At 44.3% G+C, this 22,963-nt stretch overlaps 1 protein-coding gene across 3 annotated transcripts in view; it reads left to right on the forward strand.

Annotated features, from left to right (window-relative positions):
* Window positions 1-22,963, forward strand: part of khdrbs2 (KH domain containing, RNA binding, signal transduction associated 2) — a 545,499-nt gene that overhangs the window by 348,395 nt on the left and 174,141 nt on the right. For all 3 annotated transcript variants that reach the window (XR_011889050.1, XM_072278088.1, XM_072278072.1), the window contains exons 5-6: window positions 1,753-1,880; window positions 5,209-5,395. Coding sequence is in view for 2 of the 3 variants with exons in the window: in XM_072278088.1 (XP_072134189.1) it covers window positions 1,753-1,880; window positions 5,209-5,395 (315 nt within the window). In the remaining variant the exon portion in view is untranslated. The remainder of the gene's footprint in view (window positions 1-1,752; window positions 1,881-5,208; window positions 5,396-22,963) is intronic.

Here is a 22,963-nt window from a genome sequence, read left to right on the forward strand (position 1 = left end):
GGCAATAAGGTGCAAGATCATGAGGTAGACTGTGAGGTCAATGGTCCATCTTATTATAGAAGGGAACCATTCAGTAGTCTCATAACAGTGGAATAGAAGCCATCCTTTAGTCTGGTGGTATAATCTTTCAGGCTCTTGTATCTTCTGCCCAGTGGGCGAGGGAAGAAGAGAAGTTATTCAGGGTGGGTGGGATCTTTGATTCTGCAAGCTGCTTTATTTCGGCAGGAAAAACTATAGACAGAGTCCATGAAGGGGAGGCTAGTTTCCATTATGTCCACAACTCTCTGTAGTCATGGGCAGAGCTATTACCATTCCAAACTGTGATGCATCCAGATAGGATGTTTTCTATGGCGCACCGATAAACATTGATAAGGGTTGACGGAACATGCCAAATTTCATTAACCTCCTGAAAACGTTGAAGCATTGATGAGCTTTCGTGGCTGTGGCATCTGCATGTTTAGACCAGCACAAGCTATTGGTGATGTTCCCTCCTAGGAATTCATTCTGCAGCAGCAGTACAATGCAAGATATAAAGATTATTATACGTTACAGTAAGCATGTATAAAAAATAAATCGTGCAAAAAGAGTGCAAAACAGTGAGGTAATGTTGATGGTTTAATGGACCGTTGAGAAATCTGATAGCGGAGAGGAAAGAAGTTGTCCTTAAAGCATTGAATGTGTGCCTTCAGGCTCCTGTACTTCTTCCTTGATAGTAGTAATGAGAAGAGAGCATGTCCTGGATAGTGAGGGTGCTTAATGATGGATGCCACCTTCTTGAACCATCGCTTCTGAAGATGCCATTGATGGTGAAGAAGCTAGTGCTCATGATGGAACTGGCTGAGGCCACCACCCTCTGTAACTTTTTCTAATCCTCTGCATTGGCGCCTCCATACCTGAGAGTGATGCAACCAGCCAGAACGCGCTCCGTGGTACATCTGTAGAAATCCGCTGGTTTTCGGTGACATATCAAAATGTCCTCAAACTCTTAGTAAAGTATAGCCACTGGCGTGCCTTCTTCATAATTGCATCAGTATGCTGGGCCCAAGACAGATCTTTCAGTGGCAGGTGAACTCTAGTGGGTTGATGTTGCCTGGGAGGCTGGAGTTAATGTATTCCATGACCAGCCTCTCAAAGCACTTCATGATGGTGAATGTCAGTGCCACTGGGCAGTAGTTGTTCAGATAGCATATCCTGTTTATCTTGGATAGTGGGACTGTAGTCTCCTGTTCATGAACAAGAAACTGTTTTCTAATCATGCCCACACAACATGGTGGAGGATCTCAGCAGGTCTGACAGCATCTATGGAAAGTCCCGATGAGTCCGAAAGATTTGTCACACTTATTCTGGCTTCTACCACTTCCTTTCCAACTCTGATGAAGGATTTTGGTCCTAAGTGTCAAGTGTACGTTCCTCTCCATAGATGTTTTCTGACCTGCTGAATTCCTTCAGCTTTTTATGTCTGTTACTGTGGATTTCCAGCATCTGAAGAATCTCTTGTGTTTCTAATCATGCACTGGTCTTGATATAGTCTTTAAATATTAAGGAAACCTTTGTAATTTAATGTCATTTCTGACGGTTATACTAGCGAAACTGTGAAATGGGAAGTACCCGGTCAGGAACGGCTGCAAACAGCAACCATCCAAATCCTCAGGAAACCTGAACTAAAATAACATTGTTTGCTGAAATTGCCAAAACAAGAATACAAGATGAACAGCCAAGGGTGAAAGTTAAAGTTATTGTTTCTGTTTGCAGGATTATAATGATGAAATCCGCCAGGAGCAGTTGAGGGAACTCTCATACCTAAATGGTTCAGAAGATTCGAGTCGAGGGCGGGGAGCTCGTGGGCGAGGACTCCGAGCACCCCTCACACCCACTGTGAGGTAAGTCTGCCAGTCTCCTCAGGCAGTCTGTCAGTGTCAGGGATGACTGACCTGCACTCTGGTTTTGTGGTTCTGAAGTGGCCAAGGAAGCCAAAGTTGGGAGGCAGACTCCTTCCACAATTGGGGCTGGAGGTGTGTTCATCCACTGCCTGGACAGGCCCTTTGTACTCCTGATGGACATCTCCTAATTCTCAGTACCATCCAAAAAGTTTCTCCTCCCCTTTGAACTGTCGTGGGCCAGGGAATCCTAGCAGTCGGTTGGTGTGTTGCACATTTCTGAGGAGGTTTTAAGCAGAACCTCGAAAAAGCAAAGTGACCAGTTGGTCCCTCAAGCTGCCCGCACAGTTTCTAATTTACCCAGGTACCCCCCATCTCCCTGCCCTAGAAAAGACAATAAAGCATTAAGGAAAAAGCATCTGGAAAACTTGACCTACTCAAACGATTGAATACTCTAGAAGATCGCACTGAATATTACACAATGCCATCCTTCCATATGATGCTGTCTTTGTCCTAGTTGGGTAATAGTCCCTGCTGCCTCATGAAGGGGTGTAATCACTGCCCCAGCAGCAGGCTCCCTGCATACTCGGAGCAGGAGGAGGACCCAGTGTTCAGAAGGGCCCAATATCTAGAACAGTCCAGTGTCTAGATGGTGTAATATCCAGAATGGTCCAGTGTCTAGAGTGACCCAGTGTCCATAATGGTCCAGTGGCTAGAATGCTCCAGTGTCCAGAATGGCCCAGTGAACAGAATGGCACAGTGTCCAGTAAAGCCCAGTGTTTGGAATAGCCTAGTGTCAAAATGTCCCAGTGTCTACAATAACCCAGTGAAACAGAATGGACTGTGTCTAGAATGGCTCAGTTACCAGACTGACCCATTGTCTAGGATGGCCCAGTGCCCAGCATGGCCCAGTGCCCAGCATAGCCCAGTGCCCAGAATGGCCCAGTGCCCAGCATAGCCCAGTGCCCAGAACAGTTCAATATTTCGAATGGCCCAGTATCTAGGATAGCTCAATGAACAGATTGGCCCTGTGAACAGAATGACTGAGTGTCTGGAATAGTCAGTCTAGAATGGTCTAGTGAACAGTATAGTTCAGTGTTTAGTGAGGTCCAGTGTCCACAACAGCCCCATGACAAATCTGTGTGTAGATTTCATCAGGAAAAGAGGAATTCATTTAAAAGTTTGTAGGATAGAGTGATGAAAAAGCGTGTTTTATTACGACGAATAAATTTATTTGGCTTCTGACATTCGATTCTACACGGTATTTGTTTATGTGAGCCTGTATGTGAACATTGGTGTGCTTGTTTTTGTGTGCATACATATATGTACAGTATATATGCAATTGCGCATGTGCATATGTGTATGCAAGCATACGGGGTGCATACTCGCCCAGTTGTGCCTTTGTGTGTGATTGAGAACATCTTTTGTGTGTACATGTGAGTGTGTACTTGTGTGAGCATGCTCATGCCTGTGTTTATGAGCGTGTTCATAAACACTAGTAAACACAGTGTTCACTCTTTCACACTGAAACAAGCAGCAAGTTCTTCCCTCCCATTTGCCCGTGTGTTGAAAAGTTTTACACACACACAGTCACCCTCTATGGTTGAGATATCTGAGCGAGATATATGAACTAGTCGAGTGGTGTCGTAGCAACAATTTTGCACTCAGCATGAGCAAGACCAAACAGCTGATTGTGGATTTCAGGAAGGGTAAGACAAGGGAACACATACCAATGCTCATAGAGGGATCAGAAGTGGAAGAGACTGAGCAATTTCAAATTCCTGGGTGTCAGTATCTCTAAGGACCTAATGTAGTAACAATATATTGATACAGCTGTGAAGAAGGCAAGACTGCGGCTATATTTCATTAGGAGTTTGAGGAGATTTGGTTTGTCACCTAAAACACTCAAAAACTTCTACTGTGGAGAGCATTCTGACTGGCTGCATCACCATCTGGTATGTGAGGGGGGCAGTTACTGCACAAGATCGAAGTATAGTCGCAGAAAGTGTACAATTAGCACCTTCATGGGAACCAGCCTTTGTAGTGTCCAAAACATCTTCAAGGACTGGTGCCTCAGGAAGTCAGCTTCCATCATTAAGGATCCCCACCAACCTATGCCCTCTTCTCATTGTTACTGTCAGGAAGGAGGCACAAAGGCTTGAAGGCACACACACAGCAATTCAGGAACAGCTTCTTCCCCTCTGCTATCCGATTCCTAAATGGACATTGAACCCATGAACACTACCTCACTACTTTTTTATTTCTGTTTTTGCACTACATATTTTAATTTAACTATTTAATATATGTATATATTATTACTATAATTTCATTTTTCTATATTTATCATGTTATTGCATTGTACTACTACTGTAAAGTTAACAAATTTCATAGCATATGCAGGTGATATTAAACCTGATTCTGATTCTGAATTGATATGTGTCAGTATCTGCACTGGAGCTTGTTGCTACTATTGAGTGTTTTTGGCGTTTATTGAACATAAAATTTCAAGTTAATTTTAATACTTGATGTGGGTGTAATAAATTACCAATTATGTTGCCGGAATTGTTAACCTGTTAATAGTGGGACATAGTTGGTTAAAATCATCACCACAATATTTTATTGGAGATTTAGGAAATCTGAAAAAAATAGAAAATCTGGAAATATTCAATAGATCAGGCTGGCTGTGTGGAAGAAGATGAGTTAAGTTTTCAGGTCCGAAACCTTTCCTCAGTACATTTTCTTCTTACTTTCTGAACAGGTACTGCCTGACTCTCTGAGCGTTTCTAGCATTTTCTATTTCCACACCATTTCTGGTCATATGAAGGTGAGCTCAGTAAAAGTGATCACTGAAATTCCCGCTGTTCCCTGCAGAATTTCTGTATAGGGAACCTGGCCACCTCATCTGCTCCGGTCTCCATGTGACTCCACACCCTCAAATACTGACCTGCCTCTGAAATGGTTCAGCTCCTTTCCCCTTCCGTGAGTGGGTTTGTATTTCTCTGTCCTCCCTCCTTCCCTAAACTAATTTGTGTCCAACAGCGTCCAGGAGTCTAAAAGCATATACTGTATATTTTAGCTTCTTCCCCTCCGCTCAGATTTCTGAACAGTCCATGACCCAATGAACACTACCTCACTATTCATCTTTTGTGCTAGTTATGTGGTTAATTTTGCAACTTTCAGCATTTTACTGCTGCCACAAAACAAGAAAAGTCGGTGATTCAGATTCTGAGCTGCGGACCAACACTAACTTTCCCAGAATGTAGGTTTGGCCAGTTAATGTCAGCCTCACCAACGCCCCCCCATATGTAAACTGTTCCCATGTTCTTTCCAGGGGACGTGCCAGTGCACTTCTTCCAGGACGGGGAATTCCAGTTCCCAGAGCTACACCAGCGGTGCGGGGGGCTCCCCTGCCTCCCCATGCAGGCAGGAGCACCATAGCACCCCGTGGAAGGGGAGGACCAGGGGCTGTGGGCTATCGACCTCCTCCTCCACCAGAAGAGGATGCCTACGACGAATACGTGAGTACTCAGTGGTGACATTGGGGTGTTGAAACCAAATAGTGACCTTTGGGAAAACAGGCCCTGCAGATCAGAAGGGCCAGTGTATTGGAGATTGGTACTGGTTTATTATTGTCATATGTACCCAGATACAACAAAAAGCTTTCTTGTTTTACATTGAACAAAAATTATTTTTAAAATTTCATTTCTAGTTCTTTTCTGACTCAACAGCAAAAGGCTATTTGCTAACAAAGGAGGTACTGTATATGTATGAAAGTTACCTTATTAAAGTTACATAGTAAAAGAAACCGTACTTACTCACACCACTCAATATACTACCCGAGGAAAGCGCAGGTGACTGTCTGCTTTTTCATTCTCTTTCTCTCTCTTGATGTCCTTGTCTCTATCTTTAGCTCTTAGCATTAGTCACGAACCAGCCTAAGGGAGAGTCCCAGCCTAAGAAATTATATGCTTCAGGACTCCTTTTTAATTTCTTGTGGCCTTCAGCCTGAACGCACACGACTTAGAAACGGAGACAGCGGGTGTGTATGGAGAAAATATTCTTCACTGGTATCAAATCTTAACGATATGCGTTCGAAGTAGAGACAGAACATAGGTCTGTAAGGGGGAAAAGGACCAATACCGCATTCCAAGATGACACCATTTTGTCTTACAATCCTCCATTTTGCATTACACATTTTAACATGTACCAAGGTGGAATCAAAATTAACTCTTTCCTTACAACCGATTGTTCCAAATAATTACTTTGAGGCAGTAAAAGGAGAAGAGAATGCAGAATATACTGTTGCCAATACGGAGAAAGTGCAGTGCAGGTACAAACGTTTGTAGATATATACAGTAAAGTTCAAGGGTGTTGTGTAACTTCATAACATTAAATTAATTCACAGGAAGAGACCGGAGTGCAAAAATACTGGTGTAACTTTTACTTTTATCGCATCATGTGGTAGTGTGATGACATTAGCAGTTAATGTATTTTATATATAACTCATAATTAATTATTTAAGCAAACACACAGCTCCAATCTGCTAATTAAATTTTCTGATGACACTTCACTGATTGGCCTAATCTCAAATAATAATGAGGCAGCCTACCGAGAAGAAGTCATCACCCTGACACAGTGGTGTCAAGAAAACAACCTCTCCCTCAGTGTCACAAAAGCAAAGGAGCTGGTTGTGGATTACAGGTGGAATGGAGACAGGCTAACCCCTATTGACATCAATGGATCTGGGACTGAGAGGGTGAACGGCTTTAAATTCCTCAGCATAAACATCACCGACGATTTCACGTGGTCTGTACATACCGGCTGTGTGGTGAGAAAGGCACAACGGCGCCTGTTTCACCTCAGACAGTTGAAGAAGTTTTGTATGGGCCCCAAATCCTAAGAACTTTCTATAGGGGCACAATGACTGGCTGCATCACTGCCTGGTATGGGAACTGTACTTCCCTCAATCGCAGGACTCTGCAGAGAGTGGTGCGGACAGCCCAGTGCATCTGTAGATGTGAACTTCCCACTATTCAGGACATTTACAAAGACAGGTGTGTAAAAAGGGCCCAAAGGATCTTTGGAGACCCGAGTCACCCCAACCACAAACTGTTCTAGCTGCTACCTTCCGGGAAACGGTACCGCTGCATAAAAGCCAGGACCAACAGGCTCCGGGACAGCTTCTTCCAGCAGGCCATCAGACTGTTTAATCCATGCTGACACAACTGTGTTTCTATGTTATATTGACTATCCTGTTGTACATAATATTTATTATAAATTACTGTAGTTGCACATTTAGATGGAGACGTAACGTAAGGATTTTTACTCCTCATGTATATGAAGGATGTAAATAATAAAGACAATTCAAATTCAAGAATGCATAATCAACTAATACAAGATTGCTCAAATATTATTGAAATATTCAATACACAGTTAAGGGCACAGCCCGGAGATTAAGAGTTATTTTTTCAGTGTAAGAGAGCTCCATTCGAGAGTCTGGTAACAGCAGGGTAGAAGCTGCCCTTGAGTCTGGGGGTCTATGCTCTTGTGTTCTGATGAAAGAGGGGAGAAGAGAGAATGATACAGATGTGAGGGGTCTTTGGCTACTTGTTTCATTGTCACATGGCTGGGAAATCAACCTGGCTTCCAGTAAAGTAATCATTCCTTAGTACCGCTCTTCAAACGTATATAACTGAAAGGCACACATGCACAGTAGGAACATGTAAATATGAACATCACAAGCAGTGTATACTGTATTGTTACAGGAATCAGCCCTTGTAATAATGATCAGTGAGGTACAGAGAATCTGTATTTACCGACAAGTAACTCTCTGCCACAGGGATAACCATAAGTGAGTTTTGCACAGCTGTTGGTAGTTTATGGAAGGCCTACAAGGGCTGCAAATGGTAAATTGATTAACAACCATGGCTGTAAATTGTACTATTTCATTCAGTGAGTAGTCTTTACTTTGGGGATTATATTCAAACTCTCCAGTGTCTAATAAAGTAATTGTAAACCCCACATATACACAGCCACAGTAACCATTTGTATAAAATCTGTTTCAAGAGGCAGTTTCCTATGTTTAGAAAATCCTGAACTGGCAATGGGGCTTTAAGGGGTGGGGGATGGGTTATCTATTTGGTACTGAGAGGAGTGGTTGTGGTCTTTTCCTTAATCTTGCGTAGGCTCCATTAAGAGTCTTTGAAGACCACAACCTACAGGTCCAAACAAAACTTTTTGGTCAATAGAGCAATCGTCCTTCCTGCATTAATGGACCACCTACAGTAGGCATCTGAAAGCCCGGGAACAATGCCACCCAAATTCCTTACAAAAGACTTTGAGGATCAGCTGAAAGGACAGATGCACTAACACCAGCATAGTGGAGGAGGCCGATAGGAAAAGCACCTGCACCGTGATAAAGCAACACCAACTCCAGTGGGTAAGCCACGTCATCCGGATGTTTATCAGACCCTTTACTCCCAGTTGAAGGAAGGCGGGTTTCATTTGGCGGGCATAGGAAATGCTCCAAAGATAACATCAAAATTAGCCTGAAGAAATTCAACATTACTTCTAAAAACTGGGAAGACATTGCAATCAATACATACTCCTGGAGAAAATCTTGTTCAAGGGGGAGCTGTGCTACATTGGAACAACATCTGCTGTCCCACAGAGAACGAGCGGCATGTGTGAGAGGAGAGACTGAACCAAAAGACCCAACTACTAACCACAGCCACCACTTACTCTTGCCCACACTGCACCAGAATACGTGGATCCTGGATCAGCCTTGACAGCCATATGAGGACCCCCCCCCCATAGACAACCCCTGTGGAGAACATCTTACTCGACTCGAGTGATTGCACTGTTGCTACTACCAAGAGGAGGTGATGTTTTATACATCTCATTCTCAGAAGACTAGGTGTGATTTCACTGAATGCATTCAATGCTGAGATCAATAGATATTTTGCCTGAGGATACAGGGATCAGGCAGAACAGCTATGTTAGATCAAGGGTAGGCAACCTTAAGCACAAGTGATTTTCTAGCATATGTTATTCATTAATTTGAGGCAAAACATAACTAGATGTATTTAAATGGATAATTCCCGTATTTCAAGTTTTCTATGGCATTTATCTAGCCCACCGTCCGCTCATTAATGCATGATCCAGCCCACAGAGACAAAAAGGTTGCCAACCCCTGCGTTAGATTTTACTGATTCTATTGCATGGCTGAACATGGCCAAGACGAAAAAAGATTAACTTATTCCGTTCTTTATTGTGTTCTTCTTCATATTTAAAATGCTGTAATTTATAAGATCTACTTGCAGAAGCTGCTAAAACACCTCTAATTTCTCAGAAATTTATGTAGTTTCAGCATGGCACCAAAAACTTTGACAAACTTCTATAGATGTACAGTGGGGAGTGTCCTGACTGGTTACATCATGGCCTGGTAATGGAAGCATCAATGCCCAGGAATGGAAAAATCTACAGAGAGTGGTGAATACTGCCCAGCCCGTCACAGGGAAAGCCCTTCTCCATCATTGAGCACATTTACAAGGAGCACTGCCAGAAAAAAGCAGCATGCATCATCGAGAACCCCTCCCACCAAGGCCATGCTCTCTTCTCGCTACTATCATTGGGCAGGAAGTACAAAAGCCTTGGGTCCCACACCACCAGGTTCAGGAGCAGTTATTACAATCTGCAAATCACTGATGCTATAAGCAGTTATGCTAGCCACTACACTACCAGAATTAAGATAGACAGAAAATGTTTATCACATTTGTAAGTCACACGACCACCTCAGACAGCTTGTGGTCACCTTATGGCCGCACATCTATTGTGGTTTACCAAACAGAGTTGTAAATTTATGTTAACCACCAGATTGTAGAGCATCCTGTAGCCACCCCTCAAAATCCTAGCTCCATTTTTTTGACCCAGTCTCAGCAGTGGAAATAGCCTCTCACTGTCCGCCTCACCACGTCCCTTTCGTAGCTTGAAGGGTCACTCTCTAACTGCAGTTTGTATGTTTCCCTGACCCTTGAAGTTCTACATGGGGCAGCACAGTGGTGTAGCAGTCACAGGAACACTTTACAGCAACCACTGTCTGTAAGGAGTTTGTACATTCCATATAACAATGACAGCACGGAAACAGGCCATCTCGGCCCTTCTAGTCCATGCCGAACTCTTACTCTCACCTAGTCCCACGGACCTGCACTTAGCCCATAACCCTCCGTTCCTTTCCTGTCCATATATCTATCCAATTTAACTTTAAATGACACCTGCCTCAACCACTTCTGCTGGAAGCTCATTCCACACAGCTACCACTCTCTGAGTAAAGAAGTTCCCCCTCATGTTACCTCTAAATTTTTGCCCTTTAACCCTCAACTCATGTCCTCTTGTTTGAATTTCCCCCACTCTCAATGGAAAAAGCCTATCCACGTCAACTCTTATCAATCCCCCTCATAATTTTAAATACCTCTATCAACCACCTACGCTCCAAAGAATAAAGACCAACTTGTTCAACCTTTCTCTGTAACTTAGGTGATGAAACCCAGGTAACATTCTAGTTAATCTTCTCTGTACTGTCTCAATTTTGTTGACATCTTTCCTATAATTCGGTGACCAGAACCGTACACAATACTCCAAATTTGGCCTTACCAATGCCTTACACAATTTCAACATTACATCCCAACTCCTATACTCAATGCTCTGATTTATAAAGGCCAGCATACCAAAAGCTTTCTTCACCACCCTATCCACATGAGATTCCACCTTCAGGGAACTATGCACTATTATTCCTCTGTTCTACTGCATTCTTCAGTGCCCTACCATTTACCATGTATGTCCTATTTTGATTAGTCCTACCAAAATGTAGCACCTCACACTTATCAGCGTTAAACTCCATCTGCCATCTTTCAGCCCACTCTTCTAACCGACCTAAATCTCTCTGCAAGCTTTGAAAACCTATTTCATTATCCACAACTCCACCTATCTTAGTATCATATGCATACGTACTAATCCAATTTACCACCCCATCATCCAGATCATTAATATGTATGATAAACAACATTGGACCCAGTACAGATCCCTGAGGCACACTACTAGTCACTGGCCTCCAATCTGACAAACAGTAATCCCCCACTACTCTCTGGCATCTCCCATCCAGCCACTGCTGAGTCCATTTTACTACTTCAATATTAATACCTAACGATTGAACCTTCCTAACTCACCTTCCGTATGGAACCTTGCCAAAGGTCTTACTGAAGTCCATATAGACAACATCCATTGCTTTACCCTCGTCATTCTCCCTGTGACTGTGTGGGTTTCCTCCCAAATTCCGAAAACCTTAGTTGGTAAGGTGGGGCATGCTGTGTTGACGCCAAAAACATGGTGACACTTGCAGGCTGCCCCCAGCACATCCTCAGACTTTTTGGTCGTTGATGCAAGCGATACATTTCTCCATATGTTTGATGTTTATGTGACAAATAAAGCCAGTCTTTACATTTCAGACGTCCTGATAAAGGGTCCTGGCCCAAAACATTAACTGTTTTCTCTTTTCGATATAAGCTGCGTGGCCTGCTATGTTTCTCCAGGACTTTGTGTGTGTTGCTTTGATTTTTGCACAGAGAACACTGAACACATTTCCCTAAAATCATTTTAAACACCATTGCTCTCAAACCAAATCCCTTGTCAGTAAATCCCTCTGGCTCGTAACCATATCACATGTAACTCCTCTGGTACATTCACATATAAAATGGCTGATCTACATATTCATGACACCTCATTAATATGCAAACACCCTTGGCTCATTAACTGATAAATTCCTCTGGCACATTAACATGTAAACTGGCTCATTAATGTGAACCCTGGTTCGTTAGTTCCTTTGTCTCGGCAGATGCAACATATGGCTAGAAGCAAATTAACCCAGAATGATCTCCTTCCATATAAAACACACTACTGAAGTGTTGTTTGACTCCAGAAACAGACTGGAAAGAGCTCCTGGGTACAATTGAACAGGTTGCACTGAACTGCCCTTTCCCTCGATGCTGGCCGGCTGCTGAGGAGGCAGTGGCTCAGCTGGTAGAACCACTGCCCAACAGCTCCAGAGACAGGCTTCAGCCCTGACCTTGGCAGCTGCCCGTGTGGATTTTGTACTGGGGGTGGGGCGGGGAATCTTACTGAAACCTTCAACCATCAAATCCCTGAACCAGTGTGAATAATTTCACTCACCTCAACTCAAAGGGGCTCGGCCCGAAACGTCAGCTGTACTCTTTTCCACAGATGTTGCCTGGTCTACTGAGTTCCTCCAGCATCACCTCAACTCTGAACTGATTTCACAACATATGGACTTTAAAAAGCTCTACAATTTAGGTTCTCAGAATTACGTATTTATCTGTTTACCTATTTACCAATTTACTTACTGCATAGTTTATCTTATTTTGCACTGTTGTTGTTGTTTGTCAGTCTTTGAAGTTTTTCATTGACTGTTGTATTTACTGTGAATGCCTGCAAGGAAATGAATCTTAAGGTAGAATATAGTGACATATGTGTAAATTGAAAATAAATTTACTTTTGAACTTTACACCTAACAAATATTAAAAGAGCTATATTGACTGTACATGAAAAGGATGTTTCCAGTAGTGGGAGTGTCTAGGATCACAGGGCACAGCGTCAGACTAGAAGGACATCCCTTTGGAACAGAGCTGAGGAGGAATGTCTTTAGCCAGGGAGTGATAGGAAACATAGAAACATAGAAAACCTACAAGACAATACAGGCCCTTTGGCCCACAAAGCTGTGCCGAACATGTCCTTACCTGAGAAATTACCTAAGATTACCCATAGCCCTCTATCCTTCTGAGCTCCATATACCTGTCCAGGAGTCTCTTAAAAGACCCTATCATATCCACTTCCACCACCGTCACTGACAGTCCATTCCATGCACTCACCACTCTCTGCATAAAAAAACTTACTCCTGATATCTCCTCTGTACCTACTTCCAAGCAGCTTAAAACTGTGCCCTCTCGTGCTAGCCATTTCAGCCCTGAGAAAAAACCTCTGACTATCCACACAATCAATACTTCTTATCGTCTATCAGGTCACCTCTCATCCTCCATCGCTCCAAGGAAAAAAGGCCGAGTTCACTCAACCTATCCTCATAAGGTATGCTCGTCAATCCAGGCAACATCCTTGTAAATCTCCTCTGCACCCTTTCTATGGTTTCCACGTCCTTCCTATAGTGAGGCGACCAGAACTGAGCACAGTACTCCAAGTGGGGTCTGACCAGGGTCCTATACAGCTGCAACATTACCTCTTAGCTCCTAAACTCAATCCCACGATTGATGAAGGCCAATGCACCGTATACTTTCTTAGCCACAGAGTCAACCTGCGCAGCAGCCTTGAGCGTCCTGTGGACTAGGACCCCAAGATCCCTCTGATCCTCCACACTGTCAAGAGTCTTACCATTAATGCTATATTCTGCCATCATATTTGACCTACCAAAATGAACCGCCTCACACTTATCTGGGTTGAACTCCATCTGCCACTTCTCAGCCCAGTTTTGCATCTTATCGATGTCCCACTGTAACCTCTGTCAGCCCTCTACACTATCCACAACACCCCCAACCTTTGTGTCATCAGCATATTTACTAACCCATCCCTCCACTTCCTCATCCATATAAAAACCATGAAGAGTAGGGGTCCCAGTACAGATCCCTGAGGTACACCACTGGTCACTGACCTCCATGCAGAATATGACCCGTCTACAACCACTCTTTGCCTTCTGCGAGCAAGCCAGTTCTGGATCCACAAAGCAATGTCCCCTTGGATCCCATACCTCCTTACTTTCTCAATAAGCCTTGCACGGGGTACGTTATCAAATGCCTTGCTGAAATCCATATACATTACATCTACTGTTCTTCCTTCATCGATGTGTTTAGTCACATCCTCAAAAAATTCAATCAGGCTCGTAAGGCACAACCTGCCCTTGACAAAGCCATGCTGACTATTCCTAATCATATTATACCTCTCCAAATGTTCATAAATCCTGCCTCTCAGGATCTTCTCCATTAACTTAAGACTCACTGATCTATAATTTCCTGGGCTATCTCTACTCCTTTCTTGAATAAGGGAACAACATCCATAACTCTCCAATCCTCCGGAACCACTCCTGTCCTCATTGATGATGCAAAGATCATTGTCAGAGGCTCAGCAATCTCCTCCCTCACCTCCCACACCTCCCACAGTAGCGTAGGGTACATCTCGCCTGGTTCCTGTGACTTAATATCCAATTTGATGCTTTCCAAAAGCTCCAGCACATCCTCTTTCTTAATATCCACATGGTCAAGCTTTTCAGTCTGCTGTAAGTCATCCCCACAATCGCCAAGATCCTTTTCCATAGTGAAGACTGAAGCAATGTACTCATTAAGTACCTCTGCTATCTCCTTCAGTTCCATACACACTTTTCCACTGTCACATTTGATTGGTCCTATTCTCTCACATCTTATCCTCTTGCTCTTCATATACTTGTAGAATGACTTAGGGTTTTCCTTAATCCTGTCCACCAAGGCCTTCTCATAGCCCCTTCTGGCTCTCCTAATTTCTTTCTTGAGCTCCTTCCTGCTAGTCTTATAATCCTCTAGATCTCTATCATTACCTACCTTTTTGAACCTTTCATAAGCTCTTTTCTTCTTGACTAGATTTACAACAGCCTTTGTACACCACGGTTCATGTACCCTACCATCCTTTCCCTGTCTCATTGGAATGTACCTATGCAGAACTCCACGCAAATATCCCCTGAACATTTGCCACATTTCTTCTGTACATTTCCCTGAGAACATCTGTTCCCAATTTATGCTTCAAGCTCCTGCCTGATAGCCTCATATTTCCCCTCACTCCAATTAAATGTTTTCCTGACATCTGTTCCTATCCCTCTCCAATGCTATGGTAAAGGAAATAGAGTTGTGATCACTATCTCCAAAATGCTCTCCCACTGAGAGACCTGACACCTGACCAGGTTCATTTCCCAATACCAGATCAAGTACAGCCTCTCCTCTTGTAGGCTTATCTGCATATTCTGTCAAGAAACCTTCTTGAATACACCTAACAAACTCCATCCCATCTAAATCCCTCACTCTATGGACATGCCAATTGATATTTGGGAAACTGAAATCTCCCATCACAACAACCCTGTTATTATTACATCTTTCCAGAACCTGCCTCCCTATCTGCTTACACCCACAGAGACTCCATAGACAATCCCTCCATGTCCTCGTCCTTTTCTACAGCTGTAACAATATCTCTGATCAACAGTGCCATGCCCCACCTCTTTTGCCTCCCTCCCTGTCCTTTCTGAGACATCTAAAGCCTGGTACTTGAAGTAACCATTCCTGCCCCTGAGCCACCCAAGTCTCTGTAAAGGCCACAACATCATAGCTCCAAGTACTGATCCACACTCTAAGCTCATCTGCTTTGTTCATAAAACTTCTTGCAATAAAATAGACACACCTCATACCATCGGTCTCTATCACCTGCGTATTCTCCCTCTCGCACTGTCTCCAAGCTTTCCCTATTTGTGAGCCAACCGCCTCGTCCCCTGTCTCTTCAGTTTGGTTCCCACCCCCCCAGCAATCCTAGTTTAAACTCTCCCCAATAGCCTTAGGAAACCTCCCCGCTAGGATATTGGTCCCCCTCGGATTCAAGTGCAACCCGTCCTTTTTGTACGGGTCACTCCTGCCCCAAGAGAGGTCCCAATGTTCCAGAAATCTGACTCCCTGCCCCCTGCTCCAGTCCCTCAGCCACACATTTATCCTTCACCTAACTCTATTCCTCTACTCACTGTCACATGGCACAGGCAGTGATCCCGAGATTACTACCTTGGTGGTTCTGCTTCTCAAATTCCTTCCTAACTTCCCTATAGTCTGTTTTCAGGACCTCCTCCTTTTTTCTGCCTATGTCATTGGTACCAATAGATGCCACGACCTCTGGCTGTTCTCCTTCCCACTTCAGGATATCTTGGACGCGATCTGAAACATCCCGGACCCTGGCACCTAGGAGGCAAATGACCATCAGAGTTTCTTTCCTGCGTCCACAGAATCACCTGTCTGACCCTCTAACTATAGAGTCCCCTATCACTACTGCCTTCAGCGTCAGACTGTGTGCCAGAGGCGCAGCCACTGTTGCTTCTCCCAGGTAGGCCGTCCCCCCCAACAGTACTCAAACAGGTGTACTTATTGTCAAGGGGGATAGCCACAGGGGTGCTCTCTAGTATCTGACTCCTGCCCTTCCCCTTCCCTCTCCTGACTGTTACTGGCTTATCTGTCTCCCGAGGCCCCGGTGTGACTACTTGCCTAGAGCTCCTCTCTATCACCTCCTCACTTGCCCTGACCAGACAAAGGTCATCGAGCTGCATCTCCAGTTCCCTGACACGGTCCCTAAGGAGCTGCAGCTTGACGCACCTGGTGCAGATGTGGCCATCTGGGAGGCCGGGAGTCTCCCAGACATCCCACATCTTAAACCCAGTACAGTACACCGGTCTCACAAACATACTTCTTGTCTGTATTCTACTCTGGCAAGCTACCTCGCCTCGACCCGTTAACGCTGAAGCCCTGTTGAGCCAAAGCTCTGTAAGGCTGTCTCCTTTTAAACGCTTCTCGCTGTTCCCACCTGCTGACGTCCATGCACTTGCTCATTCGTGCCCCGATCAAACTGCTGAAGAATCTGCAAAATTCATTGTCACAGACAGCTGCAGGGCCAAGTCACTGAGTATATTTGAAGTGGTTGATAGGTTCTTGATTAGTAAGGGCTTTGAAGATTATGGGGAGAAGGCAGGAGTATGGGGTTTAGAGGGAAAATAAATCAGCCAAGATACCTAAGGCCAAATGAACTACTTCTACTCCTATGTCTTCTAGTCTTAATGGTCATGGTGAATTACATGGAAGGTGCAGGCGTCCCTCATGCACCTGCCAACCTTGTCCTTCCAGACTGTCACATCACTCCCCCTCAAATTGTAGCATGCTGATGGGGGGTTGGGGTAGAGGGAATGGTTGCTGTTGAAACAGGCTGCTCTGTGTACAATGCCTATAAAAAGTATTCACCTTCCCCCCCCCCCCCCCCGGAAGTTTTCATGTTTAATTATTTTACCATATTGAATCACAATGGATTTAATTTGGACAACACGCTGGAGGAATTTAGCAGGTCGGGCGGGCAGCATCCGTGGAAACGAACAGTCAACGTTTCAGGCCAAGACCCTTCGTCAGGGCTGAAGGGGGAGGGGCAGGGGGGTATAAAGAAGGTGGGGGGAGGGTGGGAAGGAGAAGGCTGGTTGGTGCCAGGTGAAAAACCAGTAAAAGGAAAGATAAAGGGGTGGGGGAGGGGAAGCAGGGAGGTGATAGGCAGGAAAGGTGAAGGAGGAACAGGGGGAAGCACAATAGGTAGATGAAGGAGGCGGAACCATGAGGGAGGTGATAGGCAGTTGGAGGAGGGGGCAGAGTGAAACTGGGATGGGGGAAGGGAGGGGGAGGGAATTACCGGGAGTTGGAGAATTCAGTATTAAATTAATTGGATTTAATTTGGCTATTTTTGGGCACTTATCAATAGAAAAGACTCGTGTAAAAGTGAAAATTGGTCTACATTTCTATGAATTGATCTAAATGTTTACTATTATTAAACACAAGATAATTGATTTCATAATTACTCATTCCCTTAAGTCAGTGTTTAGTAGATGCGCCTTTGGCAGCAATTACAGCTTTGAGTCTGTGTGGATAGGTCTCTATCATCTTTGCTCATCTGGACACTGTAATTTTTCCCCATTCTTTACAAAACTGCTCAAACTCTTGTCAGATTACATGGGGATCATGAGCAAACAGTCCTTTTCAAATCCAGCTACAAATTCTCAATTGGATTGAGGTCTGGACTCTGACTTGGCCACTAAAGGACATTAACTTTGTTGTTTTTAAGCCATTCCTGTTTAGCTTTGGCTTTATGCTTGGGTCATTATTTTCTGTGAGATTTTTGCATTCAGCCAATTAGCAAAACTATGGGGACATTTTAGTCACGTAGGAAAAGTTATTCTCTTTTTTCTCAGTAACATCCCAAAGCAATTCTCATTGGCATGTCACCTGGCAGTCAGACTATTTTGTGAGCAAATACAACATGCACTTTATACATTGTAAGGGCTCAAAATGCAAAAATACACAAGGCCAGCCATTCCCCCACACTTTAAAAAAAATTCAAAGTTCAGTTCAAAGTAAATTTATTATCACCTACAACCCTGAGATTAATTTTCTTGCAGGCATTTACAGAAAACAGAAAGGTGCCAGAAAAACCTAGAAATATCACAAAGGAACCGACACACCTTGCTCAGGGACTGTTTGTCTGACACCCATCAAGGGAGAGGCAAAGCAACATCATGCCTGGACCACCAGACTCAAAAGCAGTTACTTCCCCAAGCCGTCAGGCTGGTCAGCACCTGCACCCATTAACCCACCCCACCACCACTACGTACACTTCACCCAGAATCATTTTATGTACATACAATCAGTCTGTGTATATAACAGTTACTTGTACATTGTGTTTTATAGGATTGCTTTTATATTTATATTTATTGTGTTTTTATGCTTATTGTTTGTTTTTTTGTTGCATCAGATCCAGAGTAACACTTTGTTGTCCATTACACTCGTACTGACAATAAAAAATCTTGAAGAAAGGAATACAGTAGAATTTTAGAAATGCTATGCATAAACAGACAAACAACCAAAGTGCAGAAGAAAGTGTACAAATAAAAATAATACTGAGAACATAAGTTGTACAGGGTCCTTGAAAGTGTTTCTGTATGTCGTAGAATCAGTTCAGATAATCTTCAGGTTATTTCTTACTCAACAAACTTGATCCCTCTGTATGCCGGGTGTGCAGTGAGGGGCAGGAGTACGATCGCATTGCTCCCCAACATGTTGTAGCATGGATGGGGTGAGAGGAAAACGGTCAGGGTGGTCACTGATGAAGCTGGCCTGCGTTGCCCTCCGTAGCATGCCGTTTACCGTGTGCTGTTGTTTCCCACACTCATCCAGGGTAGGTGGAGGGTGATTCGTTCATGCTCCTGGCCTGTGGTGGGAAGGCTTTGGTGGACCAGGAGACGAAACATGAGATTCTTGTATCCATGGTGACGACGTCAAGGAAGATCATGTCGAGAGGAAGATAAAATCAAGGATGTACTGCTGAGGGTTTCGTCAGACCTCATTTGAAATATTGTGAATAATTCTGAACCTCTTACTGAAGGAAGGATGTACTGGCACCGGAAACACAAAATACTCGGCAGATGCTGGGGTCAAAGCAACACGCACAACACACTGGAGGAACTCAGCAGGTCAGGTGGCATCTTAGTGCGTTGTGTGTGTACTGGCACCGGGGAAGGTCCAGAAGAGATTCACAAGAATGATACCAGGAATGAAAGGTTTAACGTATGAGGACTATTTGATGTCTCTCGGCCTGTACTCAGTGGATGAGGGAGGAATCTCATTGAAACCTGCCGAATATGGAAGGGCCTAGACTGAATAGACGTGGAGAGAATGTTTTCATTAATAGGAGAGTTGAGAGTCTGAGGGGAAGGGTACTGGAGGTAGAGTCAAAAGTGTTTTTAAGGAGGTAGTGAATAAATACTTGAGAGGAAAAGGACAAGGCTAAGAGGAAAGGATGGAGTAGAAGTAGCTCACATGAAGAGTGGTCTGAAAATAGAAGGCCCTCATCCTGCTATCTATTGTTTCGTTCTATAACTCTTGTTTGAACCAAGCTAATGCTCTTTTTGTCAACACTGGGTCTTGCATTAGGATTTTTAGGGATTGGTGCTGATCATTCAGATTCAGGTTCACATATTTTCTCATAACGTAAGGTGAGAAAATATTCATTTTTGTTAGCAACCAACGCTTCACAAGGATGTGCCGAGGGCAGCCTGCAAGTGTCACCACATCCGGCGCCAGCATAGCACGTCTGCAGCATTCAGAACGACAAACCAAGCAGCATGAACAACATAAAAACAAAGCAAGACAACAACAACAAAACAATCCCCATTTCTACCCCCCACCTCACACACAGGGACAGACCTCCAAACCGAGTACGGGCTTCCTCCGGGACTCCTGTTCTTGACTCCGGACTCTCAGACTTGCAGACATCTGGAGACCAGCTTTGGGCTTTGCCCCACTTTTTCCCCATCACAGGCCTTGACTTCTTAATGTGAAACATAGAGCTGTATAGCACCATACAGGCCCCGTGCTTGGATTCAATTATTCAGGCTTTTTCCAAGGGTGAATTCCAAGATCATGTGACTGTTAATACAGAGAAACAAGAGAGTGACAGATAAAGGGTCTCAACCCAAAATATCGACCGTTCAATTCTCTTCATCAGTTTGCCTGACCTGCTGAATTCCTCCAGCAGCTTATTACCTGCTTAATATGTCTATACTGTATCAGGGCTCTGAACCACAAAGTTCCCTTTATTGCAACACACACAAAATGCTCAAGAAACTCAGCAGATCAGGCAAATTGAAATCAGAGTGACCAGGTCAGAGGCAACTGGCAATCCGGTTCAGCTCGCTGCTCCACAAGGTTTACTCAACTCTGTGCTGGACTGAAGCTGTGGACTTCTGGATCATCTGCAGTGATGCCTGGCTTTCTGGCAGGGTTTGCTCGTCTCTGCCCCGACTGAGGCTGTGGTCTGCAACTCGTGGACTTCTGGATCGGGTGCAGTGATGCCTGGCCTTGTGAAGTTCAGTTCTGAATGCTAAGGAGCCCACACAAAATGCTGCAGGGACTCAGCAGGCCAGGCAGCATCTCTGGAAAAGACTAAACATCTCGGCCCGAAAAGTCAGCTGTTTACTTTTTTCCATAGATGCTGCTGGCCGACTGAGTTCCTCCAGCATTTTGTGTGTGTTGCTCTAGATTTCCAGCATCTGCAGATTTTCTCATGTTTGTAAGTTCTGAATGCTATTTGCTTTATTTTATTGTTTGCACAATTTGATTTTCTCTCTCCCTCTCCCTCTCCCTCTCCCTTGCCCTCTCCCTCTCCTTCTCTCTCTATTTCTCTCTCTTTCTCTCTCTCTTTCTTTCTCTTTCTCTTTTTCTTTCTCTCTTTCACTCTTTCTCTCTGCCCACATCCCCACACTGGGTGTTTGATGGTCTACTTTTGTTTTTAATGGATTCTTTTGGGGCTCTTTGTTTCATAGCTGCCAGTAAGGAGATGAGTCTCAAGGTTGTGTAAAGTATACATACTTTGATAATAAATGTATTTTGAAGTTTGAGCATTGCCACAGATGCTGTTAAATTGGACCTTTGGACCTTTGACCTGCTGAGTTCCACCGGCATTTTGCTAGTGGTATCAGTCTTGGTTTATTATTGTCAGCTACAGTGAAAAGTTTGTCTTGCATACTGTTTGTGCAGATCATGTCATTACACAGTGCATTGAGCTAGAATAAGGTCAAGCAATAACAATGCAGAATAAAATGTAAAAGCTACTGGAAGAGTGCAGTTAAGGGTAAGATCTTAGGAAGTAGATTGTAAGCCAACGAGTCCATCTTTTGAACAAGAAGTCCATTCATGAGTCTAATTAAAGGTGGGATAGGAGCTGTCTTTGAGCTTGGTAGTTTATAGTTTTCAGGTTTTTATACTGTATCTTCTGCCCAGTGGGAGAGGGAAGAAGAGAGAGCATTTGAGGTTCCAGCATCTGCAGAATCTCTTGTGCCTCTTTACTGCTGCTTTTATCATTTGCCCTGAAGTGATTTTACACAACCTCAGGAGGTGGCTGAATAATCATCTCATTAAACTATCAGACGGATCTCTTAGACAGTAAATAGATCTGAGAAAAGTAGCAGTGTTGCATTGAAGATTCTCAGTCGAGAAAGAGTGAGGGATTGCATTAAGATAACACTTGCCACAGCCTCAGGATGTCCCAAAGGCAAAACTCCCTCCCTGCACCAGACATGTACTTCTCCTTAGCACGCTGTATCACTCTCTCACCAGAGCAGTCCCGAATGTAACACTCTATCACTGTAACACTCCCTCATGTAACACTCTCTCACTCAAATTCTCCCTCACTGTAATCCTCCCTCAGTACTGATCTCCCTCACTGTATCACTCCCTCAGTACTGATCTCCCTCACCGTTACACTCCCTCAGTACTGATCTCCCTCACCGTAACTCTCCCTCAGTACTGATCTCCCTCACCGTAACACTCCCTCAGTACTGATCTCCCTCACTATAATCCTCCCTCAGTACTGATCTCCCTCACTGTATCACTCCCTCAGTACTGATCTCCCTCACTGTAATCCTCCCTCAGTACTGATCTCCCTCACTGTAATCCTCCCTCAGTACTGATCTCCCTCACTGAAACACTCCCTCAGTACTGATCTCCCTCACTGTATCACTCCCTCAGTACTGATCTCCCTCACTGTAACACTCCCTCAGTACTGATCTCCCTCACCGTAACACTCCCTCAGTACTGATCTCCCTCACTGTGACAATCACTCAGTACTGCTCTCCCTCACCGTTACACTCCCTCAGTACTGATCTCCCTCACTGTAATTCTCCCTCAGTACTGATCTCCCTCACTGTAACACTCCCTCAGTACTGATCTCCCTCACTGTAACGCTCCCTCAGTACTGATCTCCCTCACTGTAATCCTCCCTCAGTACTGATCTCCCTCACTGTAATCCTCCCTCAGTACTGATCTCCCTCACTGTATCACTCCCTCAGTACTGATCTCCCTCACCGTTACACTCCCTCAGTACTGATCTCCCTCACCGTAACTCTCCCTCAGTACTGATCTCCCTCACCGTAACACTCCCTCAGTACTGATCTCCCTCACTGCAATCCTCCCTCAGTACTGATCTCCCTCACTGTATCACTCCCTCAGTACTGATCTCCCTCACCGTAATCCTCCCTCAGTACTGATCTCCCTCACCGTAATCCTCCCTCAGTACTGATCTCCCTCACTGTAATTCTCCCTCAGTACTGATCTCCCTCACTGTAACACTCTCTCAGTACTGATCTCCCTCACCGTAACACTCCCTCAGTACTGATCTCCCTCACTGTGACAATCACTCAGTACTGC

This window comes from Mobula birostris, chromosome 2 (genome assembly GCF_030028105.1).
Source record: "Mobula birostris isolate sMobBir1 chromosome 2, sMobBir1.hap1, whole genome shotgun sequence".
NCBI lineage: Eukaryota > Metazoa > Chordata > Chondrichthyes > Myliobatiformes > Myliobatidae > Mobula > Mobula birostris.